This window comes from Gymnoscopelus microlampas, assembly GCF_963454915.1.
Source record: "Gymnoscopelus microlampas genome assembly, chromosome: 13".
Classification (NCBI taxonomy): Eukaryota; Metazoa; Chordata; class Actinopteri; order Myctophiformes; family Myctophidae; genus Gymnoscopelus; species Gymnoscopelus microlampas.
This window is the reverse complement of record NC_139950.1, coordinates 1,137,545-1,164,282: the sequence shown is the minus strand read 5'-3', so window position 1 is coordinate 1,164,282 and position 26,738 is coordinate 1,137,545. Positions and strand designations below refer to the sequence as shown.

The following is a 26,738-nucleotide window of genomic DNA, read 5'->3' as shown; positions in this document are numbered from 1 at the left end:
TGCTGCTGCTGTTCTTCAGAGTGTATGTGGCATCACTTCCACTATCTCTGTAGTATGTTGACACACAGTCAGTAGTGGAAAAAGTACTAAAATGTTTTACTTAAGTAAAAGTATCAATACCGCAATGTAGAAATACTCTGTTACAAGTAAAAGTCTGGAATTCTAAATTTACTTGAGTAAAAGTATAAAAGTATTGGTATCAAAATGTACTTAAAGTACCAAAAGTAGAAAGTACTCATTAAGCAGAATGTCCCGTTTTACAAGTATCAAAATATATAAAAAGTTTATGCACGCCACCAACCTTGTACCTGCACGCCACCAACCTTGAACAGCGCGGCCGCTTCGGGCCCCGGGAGTTGTCAGGGGCCCCCGCAGACTGCCGTCCAAACTAATACACTCTAACTCTATCTGTCTTCTCACAGACACTACAAAATGATGGAGCACGCATGAAAAAAACTAAAATAATTTCACCCACTTTTACACCTGCAAACCTGCTATGTGAGACAAACAGGATACTAACAAAGCGCACAGACAGCTTAGGTAGCATTGCAGAAATGAGAATCTTTATTGCTGTATTTATTTGCAGTTTTCTAATGATTTAAACCTCATATAAGCTAGCACACAGCATAGCTCGTGGTCTGTATATCTGTAGCTCGATGTCATTCCAATTTTCAAATCTTATTAACGACTTCAACCCCAGCATCCCTATTCGCCAAAAATAGCACACAGTATCTACAAGCTCACAACGTGTAGAGTTTGTAGATCTGCACTTTTTCGCCAAAGAGATTTTATGCACTGTAGATTGAGGGGAAAATGAGCACACCAAGTACAGTGCAACTCAGGAACGTTTGACTAAATACACAGAGTCTAAGAATTGTTCTGTTTTGCTGTTTATATTGATCTAAAGCACTTTGGTTACAATGAGAGTTGTTTTTAAATGTTCTATATAAATAGCCTACATTTGATTTGATTTGATTTTGATTTAAGAAGTGATTAATGAGCTACAGTACATCCCAAACCACAATGTGAGGTCATCGTTCATTGAATATCGTCTCTGTCGGGTGGAAACCTCATGCGTCCAAAACTCTTACTTTTCTGGATTCAAATTCAAAAGTATTGGGAAAAAAAACTGATTTCGAGTTTGCATATCTGACATTTGTGTTACTTATGTGTGTGACGCTGTAGTGTGATGAAATAGGCCGTTCATATATGAAAAAACACAAAAAGGTCAAATAGGCTCTATTCACAGCAGCCATATTATGAAGACATTCACAGGTGTTACCAAATGATACTAATGAAGGCTCTGTTCCATTCTGGTCAAACAGAGTCAGGGTGCTGATATTGTGCATGTTGGCTCACTGGAAACACTCTGCTACACCAGTGGGTCTACAGTTGGGGTCCAGGGACCCTCATGGGCTTCCAAATGGCCCCTTACAGGTGTGTAACTCTGAGAGTGTACAAATGGAACCAAATGGACCCGTAAGGGTCCATTTGGTTCCATTTGTACACAACCCCTATAGTTACAGTATAGGGGTCGTGGAAACCACTGTGCTACACTAAATGGAACAGAGCCTTCATTAGTATCATTGGTAACACCTGGGAAGGAAGTGATAATAGGGCTGTTGTGCATAGAGCCTACATGGAGATAAGCGGTTTCTGCCCCGACCGAACGATATCCAAACGGTGTGCATAATTACTTTTGGCAGCAATAAAATCGCACATCGTTCAGCGCCGTGTCGTCAAAACCGCCTTGCTTAGCCTCCACCTTTGTCCGGAGCCCACAGATGACTTTCCCTTTGCTACATTTCCGGGACCAGGCCCCCCATTTGCCCCAGCCAGCTTCATAATATACATAAAGGCCCCGTCTTGGTCCGCAGGTGAAGATGATGTTGGTGGCAGCGGTGTCGTCACCAGTGCCCTGCTTGCCCTCCACCTTCAGCATGAAACGTGTAAGCCCTTCAGGGCAAGGCTTCATGCGGGACCAGCCACCCCAGCTATAAAAAAACAAACAAAAAAAACATGGAGCAGGGGCGTCATATGGGGTTCTAGGGGATGGCAATATTATAGATTAACCCATTAAGGCCTGAGGTTCCGATTCTTACTAATGTCTTCTGGAACAGTTTTCTGAAAAACGTATGTTTCTATATCAGTGGTTCTCAAACTTTTTCATGTCAAGGACCCCCAAAATTTTATGTATTTGGCCGCCGACCCCCATCAAAATATTTTGTTCCAGGGACCCCCCCAGAAGCAAAGATTTGAGTTAAAAATGTCAGCTTTAAAAATATATAAATTCAAAGATTTGCACACATTTTCACGATTTTTCAAAAATAGCAGATCTACAAGCTCACTCGGTGCCGCTCTATGAGCTTGTATATCTGCCATTTTTGGATAGCCAAAGTGTAAAATAATGTTTTTTTAGCTCAAATCAAAAAGTGACACAGATGCGTTCCAGGTCTTAATGGGTCAACACTTATACACACACGTTTTTTTGTTGTTTATTTTCTTGCCACCGTACACTCATTAATCACTTGGTCAATCAATCGGCGTCCCTATTTTGCAATATCCTCATGGCCCACTGGGCCTCGGCCCACATGTTGGGAATCGCTGTTCTAGTCTCCTCCAAGTGGGGAGATGTGGGATCGCACATCTCAGAGTAATTCTTTCTCAAATGACAGGTAAAAACACAGCATTGACTCACTTTCTGAATAACGTGAAGTGGTAAAACACATTGTTTTGTTTGTTCTTGCCTAATAAAAGTAGCCCGGCTAGTAGTACGGCTATACAGGCATTCATTTAGTGGTAATGATGGAAGTCTGTGGAAGGATGTGTAGGAGGGGTTTTCATTGAACAAAAGCTCGCTCTGAGCAGCTTATAAACAATACATTTAAAAAATAATTCCTGTGAATTTTTTGGGACCGAGACCTTAGTTAAAAATTCTAAATTGTGAATCAACTACTTCATTTTGATTTGCTGTGAACTTATCTCAACACTGGTGTGAGGTGTCATATACTTACTATCCAGGATGTGATTGCACGTATTTTCCGATAGATTTGCCCGCCTTGTAACAATGAAGTCGAATGCCATTTAATGAAGTGTCATCACCCGAGCCTTGTTTTTTCTCCACCTGTGAGAGAAATTCAGACCAACATGAGAAAAGAGCAAAGAGAAGAGAACAAGCAGAGTGGCGCTGGTGTGAATTCAGCATTAGAGAGAAAAGAAAAAAAAATAGAAAAAGTGCTCCTTGGAGCACAGGTCTCCACCAGGTCAGGTAGGTTATTGTGGCCTCCTGGGGGCCGGGCCAATGTGAAAAGGGGGGCATTTCTTCCTTGGCCTGAAGGATTGTGTGAAGTTGCACGGCAACCGCACGCTGCGTTCATGATTTGAGGCATTTTGTTCAAAACGGGACTCCACTCCTGCAAACTGTGGGAATTCCATGAAAATTTAGAGCTGCAGGACTGCATTCAATCACATTTACTATAGTATTATTTCAGGATTCAAATTCAAAAGGTGCATATCCAAAAGGTCTTGATACTTTTGTGTGACGCTGTAGTATGATCAAGTAGAATATGGAGTTAAGAAGTTTCTGCCCGACAGCAATGAAATAGTATTTTAATAAATATGGTTAAACTGTAATGTAAATAGTAAATGGCCTCACCCGAATACTGAAGCCTCCAGCGAACGAGCCCTTTGGGCACATCTGCACCTTGCCCCAGGAGCCCCAAGGACCCCCATTGTTGACCTTGACGATTTCCGGGCTGCTTTGTGCCTGCCAGCACACAGCAGCCAGTACTGAAACATAATACACAACACAATGATGTGGCATATATTCACAAACTAGACACAAACATGACATTAAAGGGATATTTCACTCTAAAACAATTCCGGGGTCATTTTAACCTCTACTCTGGCATTTGTGTACACAGCAGACATTTTGACACAAATCCTTCCTATAGAGTACCAATGTCTGATGTGTTGTACGCATCCTATCGCATCCTTACGCATCCTACCTGGGTCACGTTTTTTTCCCCCGCCAAATTAATACAATATTTTCACCAGAAACAGACTGTATCAAATATGATTGACTGACTATTGTAAACTACAGCGCCACCTCCCCGGCAATATCACCAGGACAGTTTGTTTATTTTTGGACAACAATTCGTATATGAGACGACTCTAAGATGACCGACGTTATTTTCCACAGAGAAAATACTTCCGTGACCCAGGGGATGAGCGAGTGATGTCAGGACTTTTAACCATGTTAGATTCCTTGAAAACACAAACACCCGTCCCTGGGGGAGGGGGGGGGGGGTTCTAGGCAACACAGAAGGTGAGGACTTTTTCTAATGTCCACACATACGCCCTGAGGTAAATAAATGACATACTTTAATGTTGAAAATGAGTGGTATTTCTCTTTAAAGGTAGGGTAAGTGATTTACTTTGGTTAAAATAAGTGTTAAATAGCTCAATATTCTAATAGTAGCCTACTCATTGCTATAGAGTGTTTGTTCAGTAAAAGGAGTCTCCCATCATGTCTCTCCAGCTCTTTATTTAACATAAAAAGCATTTTCAGTGCTCTCTCCTGATTGGCTTAAATGTTGTCACCTACCTGAAAATGTACTATATTATGTTTACTAAAGAGCTGGAGAGACCCCTGTGACCGAACAAACGCTCTGTAGCAATGATTACTATCAGAATATAGTACTTTAACCTTTTTAACAAAAACAAAAAAAATACCAAAAAATATCACTTACCCTACCTTTAAGTAAAGTAAAACAATACAAATCTGAATACCTTTTCACCACTGTATTATTGTAAATATGCTTTGAAGAGTAGTACTTACCAATGAGGATGCACAGGAGTCGGAGGTTGGTCATGTTATCAGATCAAAGCAGAACTGATGTATATGTCCTGCTTCAAACCATCTTCTTATATAGTCCTCCCAGTTATGAAACCTGCACTTTGCATACATTTTACATACATACAGTTTACATAAATGCTATAGAGTACAGAAGTCCTGACGTCACTCGTCCATCCCCTGGTTCGTAATCTTTCTATGGAGAATAACATTGGGTCATCTTAGAATCGTCTCATATAAAAATTGTGGTCCAAAAATCCAAAACAAACTGTCTCGGCGATATTGTCAGGAAGGTGGCTCTGTATCGTTTATGATAGTCAGTCACTCATATTTGAAACAGTCCGTTTCTGGCGAAAATTTAACTTATTCGGCGGAAGTAACATTAGCGCTTTCTCACCGTCAGTTGATGCTTCATATCCATGAGCGTAAAATTGCCGGGGTCATTTGTTTATTTTTGGAACACAGTTCTTATTTGACGCGATATTAAACACGTCTATGGGAATTCAGAACGGGGGGGAAAACACAACCCAGGTAGGATGTGTACAGTAAATTACATCAGACTTCGGTGCTCTATTGTTTGTTTTACTAAAATTCTAGTAAGATTAGTCTCTTGAATACAGGACCCCAATGGAAACAAGCCATGGTGCTTTCTTCTTTTTTCGTTCAACCTTTTCTCATCCTTTTGTATGGAACTGTACCCCTGTGCTGAAAATAGCAGATCTATAAGCTCTGTGCTCTGTACCTCTGTGCTTTGAAGATAGCAGATCTACAAGCTCACAATAAGACGCATTGTGAGCTTATAGATCTGCTATTTTCAAAAGATGTTTATATATTTGAAAACTTGAAATGGGACATTCTGCATGAGGAGTACTTTTACTTTTGATACTTTAAGTACATTTTGATGCCAACACTTTCGTACTTTTACTCAAGTACATTTTGAATTCCAGACTTTTACTTGTAACAGAGTATTTCTACATTGCAGTAGAAAGAGAGACAGTGGCCAATGATAACGCAGGAAAAAAGGTCAATTTGGCCAAAAGACCATCTGTGTGGTAGGTGGACTTTATGCCGTCACACGAGTGTTACGGTCTTCATCAGGGAGTGAACGGGTTCAGTTATCGCGCTTTGTATAATAATCTGTGTATTAACTTTATATCCTCTCCTCCACGTGTTTTGAGTGCTCCTGTTCTTTTTAGACATAATGTACGTACAACCCAATGAACCCAGACAGTGAACAGATCACGCCATGCCCCAGAGAAGTGTACATAGTTAAATATCCCAAGGCACAACACACACACACATGGTGTCGTAGGCACCGATCCCGTGGGTGCTCCTCGTCATAAACACACACCTCAGGTGCTGATGAACGTTAATGTGCATGGACTGTATCAGTGCTTCCCAACATGTGGCCTGATAGAAGAGGCCTGATAGAAGAGGTGTGAGGCCTTGTCTGTTTGGACCTAGTGCAACAATTTGACATGTTGCACAAAATCATAACTTGCTTTGATCCACTTTCAACCTGGCATTCCTGTTTTGGGCATGCCATTATAATGTAAAAAAAAAAGAAAAGATTTTGCTAAAGTGTCAATAGCGTTAAATAGTGTTAAATAATAGCACAAATTACAGATCTATACAATCTAACATTTAGGATGTTGCACAATTTCTTTGCGGAACAAGTCCCAACTACATTTCACTGCTTGTACTTGTTTAAGTTAGTGACACATAAAAAAAATAAAACCTTGTTGATTCTTGATTCACTACATCTCAAGAGGCAAATATTGTACAGACTTTGGGTACCAGAAGAAAAGCGCTATATAAATCTGAAGTATTATTAGTATTATTATTATTATTACAGATATTTGACGCATTCCAGTTTGCCTACCGCTCTACAGAGGATGCCATCACCTCTGTCCTCCATTTGAGCCTGGCAGCATCTACAGGAGAAAAACACAAATGTGCAAATGCTGTTCTTGGATTTCATGCCAGGCTAAACAAAAAATAAATGAAAAACATTTCCCTGAAACCAAACAAAATGTTTAAATAGGCCTAGTGAAAATAGCCGATCTTCAAACTAACGGCACGTCGCGATGCGACCCTTGTAGAGCTTGTAGGGGATCATCAGGGGTCGCGCTAGGATTTTTGGTGGCCGGCCCCAATGTCCGGCACGATTACAATTTCTCGGACATCTGATGAAAATAACGGTCATACATATTTTTAAGCATTAATGACAAGCAGGTGCGTAAATGCAGCCTAACACTTACAGCATTATATTTTGGATTGACCTGTTTGAACATAATTAGTAGGCTAATATACACATGTTGAACACATTTCCTTCAGAATAACAAGCAATCAAAGAGTAGCCTACTGTACAGAAATGTGTCTGGGCACATGGAGAGTCTGTCTCTCGCTTCAGACAGCAGGCATACATTTAACTTTGAAAGGTTAATACGTGTAACTTAAGTTATATATCAGATTTTGTTTTCTCTCTCTAAGCCAAATGAAGCGTAGTATACCTGTGAGATGTGAGCGGGACTGAAATAATATTTTAAAGAATATAGTATCCCCGCTGCGTGGGGGAGAAGGTGTTAGGACGTGTGGAGCCCCGAGGGGAGACAGTGGCCAATGATAACGCAGGAAAAAAGGTCAATTTGGCCAAAAGTCCATATGTGTGGTAGGTGGACTTGTTGCCGTCACACGAGTGTTAAGGTCTTCATCAGGGAGTGAACGGGTTCAGTTATCGCACTTTATATAACAATCTGTGAATTAACTTTATATCCTAATTTTTTGAGTCCTCCTGTTCTTTTTAGACATTTTAGACATTAGTACAACCCAATGAACCCATACAGTAAACAGATCGTATCATGCCCCAGAGAAGTGTACATAGTTAATATCCCAAGGCACAACACATGGTGTCGTAGGCACTGATCCCACAGGTGCTCCTCGTCATAAACACACACCTGATGAACATTAATGTGGATGGACTGGATCAGTGCCTCCCAACCTGTGGTCCGGGGCCTTGACGCGATATGACGCGAAATAGAAAGATGGCGGTTTTGAAATGGCTGAACAATATAGGCTTCATTTACGGTCTGTGGACACCAATGGCGTCACTTAGTCCATTCTTTTCACTGTCTATGTACGAGATGCATGTTCTATCCAGAAGTTTCCTAGGCTGTGTGGGCATCACTTCCTGTCGATTTCATTGGATATCATTGGATTTCATTGGATCAAATCGACAGGAAGTGATGCCCACACAGCCTAGGAAACGTGTGGATAGGCTCTATGCACAGCAGCCATATTGTGAAGAAATTCACAGGTGTTACCAATGATACTAATGAAGGCTCTGATCCATTCTGGTCAAACAGAGTCAGGGTGCTGATATTGTGCATGTTGGCTCACTGGAAACACTCTGTCGAACCAGTGGGTCTAAAATTTGTGTCCAGGGACCCTCATGGTTCCTTAAGGGGTTTCCAAATGGCCCCTTACGGGTGTGTAACTCTCAGAGTTATGGGGTCGTGGAAATTTAAATATCTGAGAACCACTGTGCTACACTAAATGGAACAGAGCCTTCATCAGTGTCATTGGTAACACCTGTGAAGGAAGTGATAATATGGCTGCTGTGTATAGAGCCTATATTCCTATCCATTCGGTTCTTGTTCTTGCCCTTGTTCCATTTCCTCTGGTCACGTCATGTGTTCACTGTCCAATACTGTATATATTTCAACTTCAGAGCTTGTAGTGTGATACTGCCCGGTGCCATCATGTTCTCCGCGCGTGCGACTCAACTGAAACATCAATCATCACCCTTAGGCCCCGTTTAGACGACAACGGTCTCTGGAGAAAACAGCTAAATAAAATATCTGTTTAGACGACAACGGCGATTGAAACCGCAACAAAGCGAAAATCCATTCCAGAGTTGAAATCTTTTAAAACAGAGCAGAGCTGTAGAACCACTGTTGCCAGATTGTGTGAGTGAAATAATCTATGAGAACAAGCCCAAAAGAAGCGACTAGGCTACATGATTACTTTAAACCTATACAGTATTTGAAAATAGCCGATCTACACAACGCTCACATCTCACAACGCGTCGCAGGTAGCTGCATAATAAGACAAAAACGTCCCAATCCACATGGTCGATCTACAGAGGAAGAGTACGTAGTTCTCATATAGAGTACAGAAGTCCTGACGTCACTCGTTCATCCCCTGGTTCGTAAAGTAATTTCTCTATGGAGAATAACATTGTGTCATCATAGAATCGTCTCATATAAGAATTGGGGTCCAAAAATAAACAAACTCTCTCGCTCTGTTTCGTTTATGATAGCCAGTCACTCATATTTGATACAGTCTGTTATTGGCGAAAATGTAACTAATTTAAGAAGTAACATTAGCCTAGCGGAAGTAACATTAGCGTTTTCTCACTGTCAGTTGATGCTTCATATCCATAAGAGTAAAAGCGCCGGGGTCATTTGTTATTTTTTTGAATACAGTTCTTATTTGACGCGATATTTTATGGGAATTCAGAACGGGGGGGACACGACTCAGGTAGGATGTAAATTACGTCAGACTTCGGTGCTCTATAGGGGAACAATCCACACTACAGTCCGGCAAAGGGAAGTGTTCCGGTGTGGCGGGGGGAGAACTGTCTGGTTCAAAATGTTCATAAAACGTTCAAGTCATTTGTTTTTAATTACATATTTCTTTGTTAGTTTTCTTACTTAGTTAGGCGGGACCCACAGGAAGTCTGGCAGGGGCCGGGTCCCGTATGTAGAGTTTTGTTGGCAGGGCCTGGTATCAAATCCAGAACCTTGCGACCCAAATTGGAGCACTCTACTGACTGAACTAAACAGGCACACAGCATGCTAGTTACTGTTCAGTACATGGATTTAGAGCATACATGGGCAACTGGCGGCCCCCACCTTCACTTAATGCGGCCCCCAGGTTAATATCGGATTACTGATATACGTAGTCTTAGTTGCTTGTTTTAGAAGAGAATGCACTTAATACTTCTGGCGATTAGTAGTTTCCTTGCCTACCTACGTTGAATGCACTTATCGTAAGTCGCTTTGGATAAAATAAAAGCGTCTGCTAAATGACTGTAATGTAATGTAATGCAATTACTGATATATTATTGTTTTCAGCTGTTACAATTACAAACATGCAAACATGACCCTCTTTAATTACTTCAGTCTATATTAGTAGCTTAATGACTAGTATTGAAATTCTATTGTCTTTTTATGTCCAATGTATTTGTATTTAAGTTCATAAAGTTAACATAAGTATAACTAATTGCATTTGAAATTAAATAAAAATGTTACTTTTCAGGATTCCAATTCAAAAATAACAAAAAGAAAAACAGGATTCCAATTCAAAAATAGCAAAAATAGCTGATCTACAAGCTCAAGACGCGTCTTGAGCTTGTAGATTTTAACAAAAAGTTAAAATACGGCGAGACAGTATATGCAATGTGGCCCTCTGGAGTGTTGTGTGGAAATATAGTGGCCCTCTCCATCATCAAAGTTGCCCACCCCTGATTTAGAGACAAGCTTCATGATGACCCAAGTGTTTCGGGACTGTTCGAACCTCACACACCCTACGCCCAGGAGACCCAGCCATGGGGGATCAGTCCCCGGCTTGCATCCCGGAAGTTGTTAACCACTGGGCCCTCCCTCTTCAGCTACCTACTGGTTCTCTCTGTCACCAGTGGTTGATTTAATTTCAAGGCCCTCTTCTTACAGCCTGGCCCATCCTAGGCCAGGCACCCTGACCGATGTGCTAAGGAAAGCGCATCTGCTCTCTGAGATCAGCTTCCAGCTGCCAGCCGGCTGCTGAGGCAAGGAAGCCAGTGGCTGATTCATAGACTGTAAAAAAAATCACACCCAGTGTGAAGTGGGCGGTGTGTGGTCATCACAACATGACTCAATTAAAAAAAAGGAGGAATAACTTTTTTTTAAGTAGAAAGAGAGACAGTGGCCAATGATAACGCAGGAAAAAAGGTCAATTTGGCCAAAAGTCCATCTGTGTGGTAGGTGGACTTTATGCCGTCACACGAGTGTTAAGGTCTTCATCAGGGAGTGAACGGGTTCAGTTATCGCGCTTTGTATAATAATCTGTGTATTAACTTATCCTCTCCTCCACGTGTTTTGAGTGCTCCTGTTCTTTTTAGACATAATGTACGTACAACCCAATGAACCCAGACAGTGAACAGATCACGCAATGCCCCAGAGAAGTGTACATAGTTAAATATCCCAAGGCACAACACACACACATGGTGTCGTGGGCACCGATCCCGTGGGTGCTCCTCGTCATAAACACACACCTCAGGTGCTGATGAACGTTAATGTGCATGGACTGTATCAGTGCTTCCCAACATGTGGTCCGGGGCCCACCTTGGGGACAAGGCCTGATAGAAGAGGTGTGAGGCCTTGTCTGTTTGGACCTAGTGCAACAATTTGACATGTTGCACAAAATCATAACTTGCTTTGATCCACTTTCAACCTGGCATTCCTGTTTTGGGCATGCCATTATAAGGTAAAAAAAAATGAAAAGATTTTCCAAAAGTGTCAATAGCGTTAAATAGTGTTAACCCATTGAGACCTGAAGCCGATTCTACATGTCTCCTAAATCCCAACACTTTTCTGAAAAACGTATGTTTCTATATCAGTGGTGCTCAATCTTTTTCATGTCAAGGACCCCCAAAATGATATGTATTTGGCCGCGGACTCCCATCAAAATATTTTGTTCCAGGGACCCCCAGAAGCAAAGATTTGAGTTAAAAATGTTCGCTTTAAAAATATATATATTCAAAGATTTGCACACATTTTCAAAAATAGCAGATCTACAAGCTCGCAGCGCGGCACTGTAAAATAATGCTTTTTAGCTCAAATCTAAAAATGACACAGTTCCAGGTCTTAATGGGTTAAATAATAGCACAAATTACCCATACAGTAAACAGATCACGCCATGCCCCAGAGAAGTGTACATAGTTAAATATCCCAAGGCACAACACACACACATGGTGTCGTGGGCACCGATCCCGTGGGTGCTCCTCGTCATAAACACACACCTCAGGTGCTGATGAACGTTAATGTGCATGGACTGTATCAGTAAATGGTAAATGGTGCATTTATATAGCGCTTCTAAAGTGCTTTACATTGATTGTGCTATTAACCCATTCACACACACATTCATACACCGATGGCGGAGGAAACCATGCAAGGCACCGACCTGCTCATCGGGAGCAATTAGGGGTTCAGCGTCTTGCTCAAGGACACTTCGACACTAACTCTAGGGGAGCGCCCCAGCCCGGGATCAAACTGGGAACCTTGCGGTTTACCAGTTCACTCTACCCGGCCACTCTACCCCTGAGCCACTGCCGCCCCCTATCAGTGCTTCCCAACATGTGGTCCGGGGCCCACCTTGGGGACAAGGCCTGATAGAAGAGGTGTGAGGCCTTGTCTGTTTGGACCTAGTGCAACAATTTGACATGTTGCACAAAATCATAACTTGCTTTGATCCACTTTCAACCTGGCATTCCTGTTTTGGGCATGCCATTATAATGTAAAAAAAAATTAAAAGATTTTCCAAAAGTGTCAATAGCGTTAAATAGTGTTAAATAATAGCACAAATTACAGATCTATACAATCTCACATCTAGGATGTTGCCCAATTTCTTTGCGGAACAAGTCCCAACTACATGTCACTGCTTGTACTTGTTCAAGTTAGTGACACATAAAACCTTGTTGATTCTTGATTCACTACATCTCAAGATGCAAATATTGTACAGACTTTGGGTACCAGAAGAAAAACGCTATATAAATCTGAAGTATTATTAGTATTATTATTATTATTACAGATATTTGACGCATTCCAGTTTGCCTACCGCTCTACAGAGGATGCCATCACCTCTGTCCTCCATTTGAGCCTGGCAGCATCTACAGGAGAAAAACACAAATGTGCAAATGCTGTTCTTGGATTTCATGCCAGGCTAAACAAAAAAGAAATGAAAAACATTTCCCTGAAACCAAACAAAATGTTTAAATAGGCCTAGTGAAAATAGCCGATCTTCAAACTAACGGCACGTCGCGATGCGACCCTTGTAGAGCTTGTAGGGGATCATCAGGGGTCGCGCTAGGATTTCTGGTGGCCGGCCCCAATGTCCGGCACGATTACAATTTCTCGGACATCTGATAAAAATAACGGTCGTACATATTTTTAAGCATTAATGACAAGCAGGTGCGTAAATGCAGCCTAACACGTACAGCATTATATTTTGGATTGACCTGTTTGAACATAATTAGTAGGCTAATATACACATGTTGAACACATTTCCTTCAGAATAACAAACAATCAAAGGGTAGCCTACTGTACAGAAATGTGTCTGGGCACATGGAGAGTCTGTCTCTCGCTTCAGACAGCAGGCATACATTTAACTTTGAAAGGTTAATACGTGTAACTTAAGTTATATATCAGATTTTGTTTTCTGTCTCTAAGCCAAATGAAGCGTAGTATACCTGTGAGATGTGAGCGGGACTGAAATAATATTTTAAAGAATATAGTATCCCCGCTGCGTGGGGGAGAAGGTGTTAGGACGTGTGGAGCCCCGAGGGGAGACAGTGGCCAATGATAACGCAGGAAAAAAGGTCAATTTGGCCAAAAGTCCATATGTGTGGTAGGTGGACTTGTTGCCGTCACACGAGTGTTAAGGTCTTCATCAGGGAGTGAACGGGTTCAGTTATCGCGCTTTATATAATAATCTGTGTATTAACTTTATATCGTCATTTTTTGAGTCCTCCTGTTCTTTTTAGACATACTGTATGTACAACCCAATGAACCCATACAGTAAACAGATCGTATCATGGCCCAGAGAAGTGTACATAGTTAATATCCCAAGGCACAACACATGGTGTCGTAGGCACTGATCCCGCGGGTGCTCCTCGTCATAAACACACACCTGATTAACATTAATGTGGATGGACTGGATCAGTGCCTCCAAACCTGTGGTCCGGGGCCTTGACGCGATATAGAAAGATGGCGGTTTTGAAATGGCTGAACAATATAGGCTTCATTTACGGTCTGTGGACACCAATGGCGTCACTTAGTCCATTCTTTTCACTGTCTATGTACGAGATGCATGTTCTATCCAGAAGTTTCCTAGGCTGTGTGGGCATCACTTCCTGTCGATTTCATTGGATATCATTGGATTTCATTGGATCAAATCGACAGGAAGTGATGCCCACACAGCCTAGGAAACGTGTGGATAGGCTCTATGCACAGCAGCCATATTGTGAAGAAATTCACAGGTGTTACCAATGATACTAATGAAGGCTCTGATCCATTCTGGTCAAACAGAGTCAGGGTGCTGATATTGTGCATGTTGGCTCACTGGAAACACTCTGTCACACCAGTGGGTCTAAAATTTGTGTCCAGGGACCCTCATGGTTCCTTAAGGGGTTTCCAAATGGCCCCTTACGGGTGTGTAACTCTCAGAGTTATGGGGTCGTGGAAATTGAAATATCTGAGAACCACTGTGCTACACTAAATGGAACAGAGCCTTCATCAGTGTCATTGGTAACACCTGTGAAGGAAGTGATAATATGGCTGCTGTGTATAGAGCCTTTATTCCTATCCATTCTGTTCTTGTTCTTGCCCTTGTTCCATTTCCTCTGGTCACGTCATGTGTTCACTGTCCAATACTGTATATATTTCAACTTCAGAGCTTGTAGTGTGATACTGCCCAGTGCCATCATGTTCTCCGCGCGTGCGACTCAACTGAAACATCAATCATCACCCTTAGGCCCCGTTTAGACGACAACGGTCTCTGGAGAAAACAGCTAAATAAAATATCTGTTTAGACGACAACGGCGATTGAAACCGCAACAAAGCGAAAATCCATTCCAGAGTTGAAATCTTTTAAAACAGAGCAGAGCTGTAGAACCACTGTTGCCAGATTGTGTGAGTGAAATAATCTATGAGAACAAGCCCAAAAGAAGCGACTAGGCTACATGATTACTTTAAACCTATACAGTATTTGAAAATAGCCGATCTACACAACGCTCACATCTCACAACGCGTCGCAGGTAGCTGCATAATAAGACAAAAACGTCCCAATCCACATGGTCGATCTACAGAGGAAGAGTACGTAGTTCTCATATAGAGTACAGAAGTCCTGACGTCACTCGTTCATCCCCTGGTTCGTAAAGTAATTTCTCTATGGAGAATAACATTGTGTCATCATAGAATCGTCTCATATAAGAATTGGGGTCCAAAAATAAACAAACTCTCTCGGCGAAATTGTCAGGGAGGAGGCTCTGTTTCGTTTATGATAGCCAGTCACTCATATTTGATACAGTCTGTTATTGGTGAAAATGTAACTAATTTAAGAAGTAACATTAGCCTAGCGGAAGTAACATTAGCGTTTTCTCACTGTCAGTTGATGCTTCATATCCATAAGAGTAAAAGCGCCGGGGTCATTTGTTTATTTTTTGAATACAGTTCTTATTTGACGCGATATTAAACACGTCTATGGGAATTCAGAACGGGGGGGGGACACGACTCAGGTAGGATGTAAATTATGTCAGACTTCGGTGCTCTATAGGGGAACAATCCACACTACAGTCCGGCAAAGGGAAGTGTTCCGGTGTGGCGGGGAGAGAACTGTCTGGATCAAAATGTTCATAAAACGTTCAAGTCATTTGTTTTTAATTCCATATTTCTTTGTTAGTTTTCTTACTTAGTTAGGCGGGACCCACAGGAAGTCTGGCAGGGGCCGGGTCCCGTATGTAGAGTTTTGTTGGCAGGGTATCAAATCCAGAACCTTGCGACCCAAAGGGGAGCACTCTACTGACTGAACTAGGCACGCAGCATGCTAGTTACTGTTCAGTACATGGATTTAGAGCATACATGGGCAACTGGCGGCCCCCACCTTCACTTAATGCGGCCCCCAGGTTAATATCGGATTACTGATATAGTCTTAGTTGCTTGTTTTAGAAGAGAATGCACTTAATACTTCTGGCGATTAGTAGTTTCCTTGCCTACCTACGTTGAATGCACTTATCGTAAGTCGCTTTGGATAAAATAAAAGCGTAAATGACTGTAATGTAATGTAATGCAATGACTGATATATTATTGTTTTCAGCTGTTACAATTCCAAACATGCAAACATGACCCTCTTTAATTACTTCAGTCTATATTAGTAGCTTAATGACTAGTATTGAAATTCTATTGTCTTTTTTATGTCCAATGTATTTGTATTTAAGTTCATAAAGTTAACATAAGTATAACTAATTGCATTTGAAATGAAATAAAAATGTTACTTTTCAGGATTCCAATTCAAAAATAACAAAAAGAAAAACAGGATTCCAATTCAAAAATAGCAAAAATAGCCGATCTACAAGCTCAAGACGCGTCGCAGCGCGTCTTGAGCTTGTAGATTTTAACAAAAAGTTAAAATACGGCGAGACAGTATATGCAATGTGGCCCTCTGGAGTGTTTTGTGGAAATATAGTGGCCCTCTCCATCATCAAAGTTGCCCACCCCTGATTTAGAGACAAGCTTCATGATGACCCAAGTGTTTCGGGACTGTTCGAACCTCACACACCCTACGCCCAGGAGACCCAGCCATGGGGGATCAGTCCCCGGCTTGCATCCCGGAAGTTGTTAACCACTGGGCCCTCCCTCTTCAGCTACCTACTGGTTCTCTCTGCGTCACCAGTGGTTGATTTAATTTCAAGGCCTCTTCTTACAGCCTGGCCCATCCTAGGCCAGGCACCCTGACCGATATGTGCTAAGGAAAGCGCATCTGCTCTCTGAGATCAGCTTCCAGCTGCCAGCCGGCTGCTGAGGCGAGGAAGCCAGTGGCTGATCCATAGACTGTAAAAAAAATCACACCCAGTGTGAAGTGGGCGGTGTGTGGTCATCACAACATGACTCACTTAAAAAAAAGGATAAATAACTTTTTTTTAAGTCCATACTGCTATTCATAGGGCTGCACATGTGTCATGTGTTTCGCTAGCCAGTCACAGTCCTGAATTTGCAAAGTCAGCCAATCACATTACAGCTAGTGGTGATGACACTAGCTGTAATGTGATTGGCTGACTTTGCAAAAGTATAGATTTGCATTGACTGTGGAAGGGTTAGGGGTGTAGACTGCGTTGTAGACTATTGGCCAATCACGGTGTAGGATTGGTCAGTGTCCAAAACTCACTTAAAAAAATGGACAGCGTCAAACCATTGGCTTATACAGACCGTAAATTAAGCCTATTTTTGCAGCGATTTCAAATCCGCCATGTTTCTATCTGGTTGATATCCGGTCCGAAATGCAAACAGATTAATGCTATTGGCTGAAACCGCATCAAGGGCGGCTCTTCACTCGGTAGAACCAGTAGAAACCAGTAGACACCGTAGAGACATTACCATTTATCATTCATTTAAAAATAAACGGGACCATAATTTACCAAAACGCATATCATGGTGATTGAAAGAAGACTTTAAACTAGCGATTGGAAGCATATAGTATTTATGACAATGTTTATTAAGGTAATAAAATGAAGTGTAAAGTTCGACCAAAAACCCATCCGCTTGAATAGAGCCTAATTGCTTCTGCAACCAGCAGGGGTGAAACAGCGGGACTACACGCCATGCATATGAACTGTCACACTTCCTATAGCCTCAATTCACAGGCCAGATGCCAGCCTTGACAAAGGTGATGATCTTTGGGCGGTGTTGTTTGCTGGTGTTTATGACTGAGGCCATCCTATCTCCAAGAGCTAACTGCTTTCAGCTCTTGTTCATGCTGCCGGCGGTAGCGGCCATCTGCAAGGACCCTTGGGCAGCTACTGAGGATGTGATCGAGGTATCCTTTTCCAGAGCCTATCTCCTGTTTCTGTAGTGTGAGGCGGCTTGACGTACAAGTACACCCCCTGGACATGATGCTAGTATGTTAGTGGGACTTACCTCCGATCCAACCCTTGATGCTGAGTGCAAAGCATAGAGGCATTGGTTCCCATTTTTATAGTCTTTGGTATGACCCAGCCGGGTGAATCCCAGGGTGGACACTGTAACCACAAGGCCACTGAGCCGGTCTTGTCAGTTATATGCCGCATTATAAAACTCCTCAACACCCCAGTTGACATTATCTGTGCTGTAGTCCCAGAAGGTGGAAAATTAATGTTCACATTCATTTTACCATGTAGCTTCGTTTGATTGGCTCAGCAGCAGATTTGTCTCTCCAGTGTGTGACGGATCTGCCAGCTGGAATTGCTGGTCCGAGTGACAAATCTGTCCTTTCCTTATTTAGACAACATTACCCAGGATTTGTGTTTGTTCTGTGTGTGACGTTAGACCAGAGCTTGGTCAGCTATATAATGTGCAGTAGCGTGGAATCTCCTTCAAACCTTGTGCTAGACGATTTTGGATACGGAGCGAGAGACAAAGATCGTGAGACTCAAAAGAGTTACTGGTAATATTTGATCAGACGTTTTCGGACTTTGAGAAAATGAGGGAAATTGTAAGTATGCAAGCTGGCCAGTGCGGCAATCAAATTGGGGCTAAGTTTTGGGAGGTCATAAGTGACGAACATGGGGTCGACCCAACTGGGACATACAACGGGGACAGCGATCTACAGCTGGAAAGAATCTGTGTTTATTACAGACATGCAACAAGTGGCAAGTATGTTCCTCGGTCAGTACTGGTGGACTTGGAACCAGGCACCATGGACTCGGTGAGGTCTAGTCCTTTTGGTCAAATCTTCAGACCAGATAACTTTATCTTTGGTCAGACCGGTGCTGGTAACAACTGGGCTAAAGGCCACTACACTGAGGGAGCAGAGCTGGTGGATTCTGTCCTGGATGTGTTGAGGAAGGAGTCAGAGAACTGTGACTGCCTCCAGGGTTTCCAGCTCACCCACTCTCTAGGAGGAGGAACCGGGTCAGGCATGGGTACTCTGGTAATCAGCAAGATCCGAGAGGAATACCCAGACAGGATCATGAACACTTTCAGCATTGTGCCTTCTCCTAAGGTGTCAGATGTGGTGATTGAGCCTTACAATGCAACACTGTCTGTCCACCAGCTGGTAGAGAACACAGACGAGACATTCTGCATTGACAACGAAGCCCTGTATGACATCTGCTTCCGCACCCTTAAACTCACGACACCCACCTATGGAGACCTCAACCACCTGGTCTCTGCCACCATGAGCGGAGTCACCACCTGTCTGCGCTTCCCCGGTCAGCTAAACGCCGATCTAAGGAAGCTGGCTGTAAACATGATTCCTTTCCCCAGGCTGCATTTCTTCCTACTTGGATTTGCTCCGCTCACCAGCCGAGGCAGCCAGCAATATGTACAAGTCGTTGTGCCACAGCTGATCCAGCAGATGTTTGATGCCAAGAACATGATGGCCGCCTGCGATCCGCGCCACGGGCGTTATCTGACCGTCGCTACCATGTTCCGTGGACGCATGTCCATGAAGGAGGTGGAGTCAGAGATGAACAAAGTGCAGAACAAAAACAGCAGCTACTTTGTGGAGTGGATCCCCAACAACGCCAAGACGGCCGTCTGTGACATCCCGCCCCGTGGCCTCAAGATGTCCTCCACCTTCATCGGCAACAGCACAGCCATCCAGGAGGTCTTTAAACGCATCTCGGAGCAGTTCACGTCAATGTTCCGCCGCAAGGCTTATCTTCACTGGTATACCGGCGAGGGCATGGATGAGATGGAGTTCACAGAGGCAGAGAGCAACATGAACGACCTGGTGTCCGAGTTCCAACAATACCAAGATGCTTCTGCTGAGGATGATGGAGAGGACGAGGATGACGACGAGGATGCTGACTGAAAGACAAATCCTGTGTTTAGTTGAACTGCGAAGCAATTCAACAAAGCAAATATCTTGCGATGTTCAGTCTTATAATGTTTCAGTTGATCGGTGCATTTGATGCAGTAATTCCAAGAACCAGCACCCTGTTGCTGCGCCTTGTTTCATAAGGTTAACTCATCCACCATAAATGATGGGAGCTTGTACGTAAACAAATTTAACAGGTGTAAACCCGTAAACTTGTGATGTGACAATAGTACTCAACAAAAGTTAATGTTGAAATATTCAAATCTTCCAAATAAAATAATAATAAAATATAAAATAATACTAATATAATATGATATAATATAATATAATATAGTAATAATAAATAAATAATAATAATAATAATAATAATAATAATCATATAATAAAGAAAACAATACCTTGAGAGATAAGTGACCTTCAGAGAGAGAGATGCAAAGACAGAAAGATGAAAGACGGCTACAGACAGAACTTACATGCATATCTAAAGAATCATCTGGGGACCTGTCTCGTTGAAGAACTTAACGAAGTGGCCAAAGTACAACCCGATGGAACCTATGGAATATCTTACCACTGGCTTTACTGATGATGAAAATATTGAGACGAAAACAAAGTCCTCCTCTCTGGCAAAGCCAGAGGAGCTGCAGGATGAGGCGATGAACATCAGAGAGACCATGGACCCAAAATCCTCCCAGATAATTGCCAAACCGTAGATGTTGGAGAGCGGGGGGGGGGGATCAAAATCAAAGCTATTCGCAAATAGGTCACGGTCAACTTCATTGTCCACAAGGGACATTTGGCCCAGCCTTCCACCCCTGCTGCAGCCGCGAAAACATACAAGGACTATACAGTACAGTAAAAATACATAACAAACGAGGGACAACAGTACACAGGACATGGTGCACAAAAAGTGAGATCCATCTAGCCTTTTACAATCAGTCCTATTTCAATGCATTATTTAACCGTTTAATTGTACAGGTACTGTTATGACTTATGTTCTCCGCAAGTGCGACTCAACTGAAACATCATTCACCACCCTTAGTTAGATGGAGGCTCTTAAGGGACCTCACAGTTGGTCAACAGAAATCACAGCAGGTACAAAGGAGTTTTTAAATGTATTTAAGACACTGTTGGGTCTCCTGTACCTTCTACCAGAGGGCAATAGTTCATATTAATCATATACAACATGGGTTACATCTTTAACAGTTCTTTTTGTTTGTTAGCTTTTCTTAGCGTAGCCTGCTCATGCACAGAGAGGGGAGCTGTTTTAATCCCATAATCTCCCCTGCAGTCTGCATCAGTTGGGGGCCAATGTGGACCTCAGTTGCACTGAGAGATTACCAAACCAAACTGTGATGCCACATCTGCCAAGGCTTTCAGATGGTTCAATAGAAAACTAATCACAATCAGAAAATAATCAGAAATAAAATCGCAACACAATAAGCATCAGGTATGTACATGAGATTAGACATACTGTAAATTGCGAAAAGGGAGCAGCATAAAGGCACAACTGGTCCTCCCTCTTCAGCTACCTACAGTACTGGTTCTCTCTGCGTCACCAATGGTTGATTACTTACAGCCTGGCCCACTTTCCCCGGCTTGGTGAAGTCTTGGCAGAGTGACCAGCCCGCAAAACCCTGACATCCCACCCGATAGGCTCACATGGGTTGATCCAGCTCTGCCTCCTGCACTCGTCTGTCAGGTTTCTGCTCTTGAACTCCATCCATGTGCTCCTCCCAGGGTATAGTGAATTCCACCACGATTACCTGTTTGGTGGAGTTGGAGAAGATGGCCATGTCGGGATGCAGTGTTGTTGAGGCCGATGCGCTAAGGCAAGCGCATCTGCTCTCCGAGATCAACTTTCAGCAGCCAGTCGGCTGATGAGGCGAGGAGGCCAGTGGGTGATTCTCGCTGTGGGGTGCGTTTCTCTCCAGCCTTGACAAAGGTGATGACTTTTGGGCGGTGTTGTTTGCTGGTGGTTATGACCTTTCAGCACTTGTTCATGGCAGCTACTGAGGATGTGATTGAGGGATCCTTTTCCAGAGTGCAGAGCACAAGATTGATGTGACCCCATGTCTGGGGCAAGTTCAGATGTTTTGAGCCCCAGACATGGACATTTGCCTGGCTTGGTAGGTCATCTTACAACGCCTGGATCAGAAAAAAGTCTGCTACTTTTTTAGAGTTGTACTTTAGCTTAGTCTTACGTTACCCATCCAGTTATACAGTAAGCCTTGCCAAGCCATGAGTCTCATAGGGCAGGAGCCTATCTCCTGTTTCTGTTGTGTGAGAAGGCTGGATGTACAAGTACAACCCCTGGACATGATGCTAGTATGTTGAAGGGATCCAACCCTTGATGGTGAGTGCCAAGCATAGAGGCATTCGTTCCCATTTTTATAGTCTTTGGTATGACCCAGCCAGGGAATCTCAGGGTGGACACTGTAACCACAAGGCCACTGAGCCGGTCTTGTGGCCTATAACTATGTGCCACATTATAAAACTCCTCAACACCCCAGTTGACATTATCTGTGCATAACTGTAGTCACAGGATCCAGATAGTGAAAAATTAAAGTTCCCATTCATTTTCCAATAGCTTCGTTTCATTGGCTCAGCAGCAGATTTGTGTTGGGACGGATCTGCCAGCTGGAATTGCCGGTTTGAGTGACGAATCTGTCCTTTCCTTATTTAGACAACCTTACGCATGATTTATGTTTGTTCTGTGTGTGACGTCAGACCAGAGCTTGGTCAGCTATATAATGTGCAGTAGCGTGGAAGTACCTTAAAACCTTGAGCTAGACGATTTTAGATACGGAGCGAGAGACAAAGATCGAGGGACTCACACATAAAAGGAGTTACTAGTAAAATTTGATCGGACGGTTTTGGACTTCGAGAACATGAGGGAAATTGTAAGTATGCAAGCTGGCCAGTGCGGCAATCAAATTGGAGCTAAGTTTTGGGAGGTCATAAGTGACGAACATGGAGTCGACCCCACTGGGACATACAACGGGGACAGCGATCTACAGCTGGAAAGAATCAACGTCTATTACAACCATGCAACAAGTGGCAAGTATGTTCCTCGGTCAGTACTGGTGGACTTGGAACCAGGCACCATGGACTCTGTGAGGTCTAGTCCTTTTGGTCAAATCTTCAAACCAGATAACTTTATCTTTGGTCAGACCGGTGCCGGTAACAACTGGGCTAAAGGCCACTACACTGAGGGAGCAGAGCTGGTGGATTCTGTCCTGGATGTATTGAGGAAGGAGGCAGAGAACTGTGACTGCCTCCAGGGTTTCCAGCTCACCCACTCTCTAGGAGGTGGAACCGGGTCAGGCATGGGAACTCTGGTAATTAGCAAGATCCGAGAGGAATACCCAGACAGGATCATGAACACTTTCAGCATTGTGCCTTCTCCTAAGGTGTCAGATGTGGTGATTGAGCCTTACAATGCAACACTGTCTGTCCACCAGCTGGTAGAGAACACAGACGAGACATTCTGCATTGACAACGAGGCCCTGTACGACATCTGCTTCCGCACCCTTAAACTCACCACGCCCACCTATGGAGACCTCAACCACCTGGTCTCTGCCACCATGAGCGGAGTCACCACCTGTCTGCGCTTCCCCGGTCAGCTCAACGCCGATCTAAGGAAGCTGGCTGTAAACATGATTCCTTTCCCCAGGCTGCATTTCTTCCTACTTGGATTTGCTCCGCTCACCAGCCGAGGCAGCCAGCAATACGTACAAGTCGTTGTGCCACAGCTGATCCAGCAGATGTTTGATGCCAAGAACATGATGGCCGCCTGCGATCCGCGCCACGGGCGTTATCTGACCGTCGCTACCATGTTCCGTGGACGCATGTCCATGAAGGAGGTGGAATCGGAAATGACCAAAGTGCAGAACAAGAACAGCAGCTATTTCGTGGAGTGGATCCCCAACAACGCCAAGACGGCCGTCTGTGACATCCCGCCCCGTGGCCTCAAGATGTCCTCCACTTTCATCGGCAACAGCACAGCCATCCAGGAGGTGTTCAAACGCATCTCAGAGCAGTTTACGTCCATGTTCCGCCGCAAGGCCTACCTTCACTGGTATACCGGCGAGGGCATGGATGAGATGGAGTTCACAGAGGCAGAGAGCAACATGAACGACCTGGTGTCCGAGTTCCAACAATACCAAGATGCTTCTGCTGAGGAAGATGGAGAGGACGAGGATGAAGAAGAGGATTTTGACTGAACCAAATCATGCGTTTAGTTGAACTGCGAAGCGATTCAACAAAGCAAATGTCTTGCAATGTTCAGTCTTACAATGTTTCAGTTGATCGATCGGTGCATTTGATGCAGTAATTCCAAAAACCTTTACCCTGTTGCTCATACACCATAAATGAATATACATAAATGATGGGAGCTTGTACATAAATAAATTTAACGGGTGTAAACCCGTAAACCTGTGATGTGACAATAAAGTTGAAGTTGAGTTAAAGGTAAAATCTGTAAATCTCCAAATAAAATAATAATAACATATAAAATAATACTAATACTAATTATAATATAATATAGTAATAATAAATTAATAATAATAATTATCGTCATGAAAAAGAAACTTAATAGCTTGAGAGATAAGTGACCTTCGGAGAGAGAGAGAGACGCAAAGACAGAAAGACGAAAGACAGCTACAGACAGAACGTACATGAATATTTAAAGAATCATCTGGGGACATGTCTCGTTGAAGGACTTAACAAAGTGGCCAAATTACGACCCGATGACCCGATGGAATAGAATTTTCACTCAAGGCACCGTAGATGCTATTGCTTTATTTTAGAATTTTTGCTCAAGGCACCGTAGATACTATTGCTTTATTTTAGAATTTTCGCTCAAGGGACCCTAGATACTATTGCTTTATTTTAGAATTTTTATCAAGGGACCGTAGATGTTATTGCTTTATTTTAGAATTTTCACTAAGGGACCGTAGATGTTATTGCTTTATTTTAGAATTTTCACTCAGGGGTAGTAGATGTTATTGCTTTATTTTAGGATTTTCACTCCGGGGTAGTAGATGTTAAGCTTTATTGTAGAATTTTCACTAAGGGACCGTAGATGTTATTGCTTTATTTTAGAATTCTCACTCAGGGGTAGTAGATGTTATTGCTTTATTTTAGAATTTTCACTAAGGGACCGTAGATGTTATTGCTTTATTTTAGAATTTTCACTAAGGGACCGTAGATGTTATTGTTTTACTTTAGAATTTTCACTCAGGGGACGTAGATTGTATTGTCTTATTTTAGAATTGTCAGTCAAGGTCAGTAGATCTTGTTCTTTTATTTTGCTAAGACTTAAAGGCGTTTTTGGGGGGTTGTTATAACTGCTAACTACAAAGGTGTGCTCCACGGAGCACAGATCTCTGCCAGTCGCTGCTTTTAAAACCAGCTTGTAAATGAACTGTGTTTTTTACTTGATTCGATGCTTGAACTTTTATTTCTTGTTGGAATGGGCAGCGTCTAGCAGGGCACTCTGTTTCAGTAAGCTACAGAGGTGTAAAACCCCTGGCATGTGCAACAGTAGTTCACCTTCACTTTCCACTGTTTCCCCTTTATGTATTTGTATTAGAATGTTAAATGCATGTTTTAATTTGTATTCATTTACTCATATTTTTTATTTACTCACATCACATAAATCACATATTTATTTTTATTTATTAATTAGTCATTTCAGCAATGACCCCCTACTGCTGCTGAAATATGACCTATTTGAATAATCTATTTGAATTGAATCTTGTATTTTTTAGTTTTATCTTTTTTACAAGAGCACAACATACCAACAATAACAATAATAAAGCTAAGATAATGAGATAAGAAAAAGCCCCATGGAGAACTATACTTACTATAGCAATAGCAACATCAACATAACAACAAGCCCCTGAAGAATTACTATAGTAGCAATAGCAACATCAACATATCAACAAGCCCCATGAAGAATTTGTATGGAAGCAACAGCTACAATAACATGATACAAATAATCATAAGGTTAATAAGATAATAGCATAAGTGATTAATATAGCAGCAGCATGTTTGGGATTGTGTGGAATGTAGAATATGCAATACGGCCATAACCATGTCTAACCACATCCAACACACCTTTCCATTTTTTATTTAGTTTTATTTAGTTTTTATTTAATGTCCTCCCCCCCTCTTTCCTATCGTCCATGTCCTTTAGTTTATGCTCCAGGAAGAAGCTCTTAAGCTTTGAGACACCTCCAGCGCTTCCCAGTCCACATGGTCACAAACAGCAGTGTTTCTGGGGTGTTGCTTGTCTTTGGTCATTCTTTTTTCTCTCCCCAAGCATCTTGCTGTGGTAAATATCCAGCAGCGAGGGGAGGGGCTCACTGTGGTCCCTCAGCCCAACCTATACAACTCACACATCTTTGGAATGTCTGTCTGTTTCCATAGCTGATGGAGCTGTCACTCTGCTCTGGCTGCTACCAGAGTAGAAGCACTTCATTTTGAAATGTACAATATGAAATATGTGCTTTCTATTTTAGGTATCAGAGCATTTATGTTTGTTTGTTTGTTTGTTTGTTTTTTCACTTTTTATTGTAGGATGTATCGTTTCTTTTGCCTATTTTGTATGCACATTGTACATTTAAGCTGGTTCAGGGAGCTATGCTCATAAGTATGTACATTGGAATGTATATCTTTAGGAGACTGTGTCTCTACGATGCATTATATTCAGATCTATGCCGTGAAATGTGTGCTGTTTAAGTTATTGTTGTGTCATTAGAAAGATTTATTTTTGTTCAAAGGTTGTTGTAAATTACTATAATAACTAGTTTTGATGGATGTTTCAATGCTTGAACTTGTTGGAATGGGCAGCGTTTAGCATGGCACTCTGTTTCAGTAAGATACAGAGGTGTAAAACTCCTGGCATGTGCAACTGTAGTTCACCTTCACTTACCACTGTTTCCCCTATATACATTTTACTAGAATGTTTAATTCATTTTTTATTATTTTTGAATTCATCATATACACACACAATGTATTTGTCAATACTTCATATTTGTCATATTTC

At 42.4% G+C, this 26,738-nt stretch overlaps 3 protein-coding genes across 3 annotated transcripts; 2 read left to right on the top strand and 1 right to left on the bottom strand.

Annotated features, from left to right (window-relative positions):
• Positions 1–1,693: 1,693 nt before the first annotated feature.
• LOC311058118 (vitelline membrane outer layer protein 1-like) lies at positions 1,694–4,874 on the bottom strand (the record flags this gene model as incomplete). Its single annotated transcript, XM_084075424.1, has 4 exons — positions 1,694–1,994; positions 3,015–3,124; positions 3,656–3,789; positions 4,841–4,874. 4 exons carry the CDS (start codon positions 4,872–4,874, stop codon positions 1,694–1,696), a joined length of 579 nt encoding a protein of 192 aa, XP_083931550.1.
• A 13,472-nt stretch (positions 4,875–18,346) lies between these two features.
• LOC311058117 (tubulin beta chain-like) lies at positions 18,347–19,681 on the top strand (the record flags this gene model as incomplete). The annotated part of the gene is made up of 1 exon (XM_084075423.1): positions 18,347–19,681. The coding sequence occupies one exon, from the start codon at positions 18,347–18,349 to the stop codon at positions 19,679–19,681; it is 1,335 nt and encodes a 444-aa protein (XP_083931549.1).
• A 2,894-nt stretch (positions 19,682–22,575) lies between these two features.
• On the top strand, positions 22,576–23,910 carry LOC311058436 (tubulin beta chain-like; the record flags this gene model as incomplete). Its single annotated transcript, XM_084075886.1, has 1 exon — positions 22,576–23,910. The coding sequence occupies one exon, from the start codon at positions 22,576–22,578 to the stop codon at positions 23,908–23,910; it is 1,335 nt and encodes a 444-aa protein (XP_083932012.1).
• Between the last annotated feature and the right edge of the window lie 2,828 nt (positions 23,911–26,738).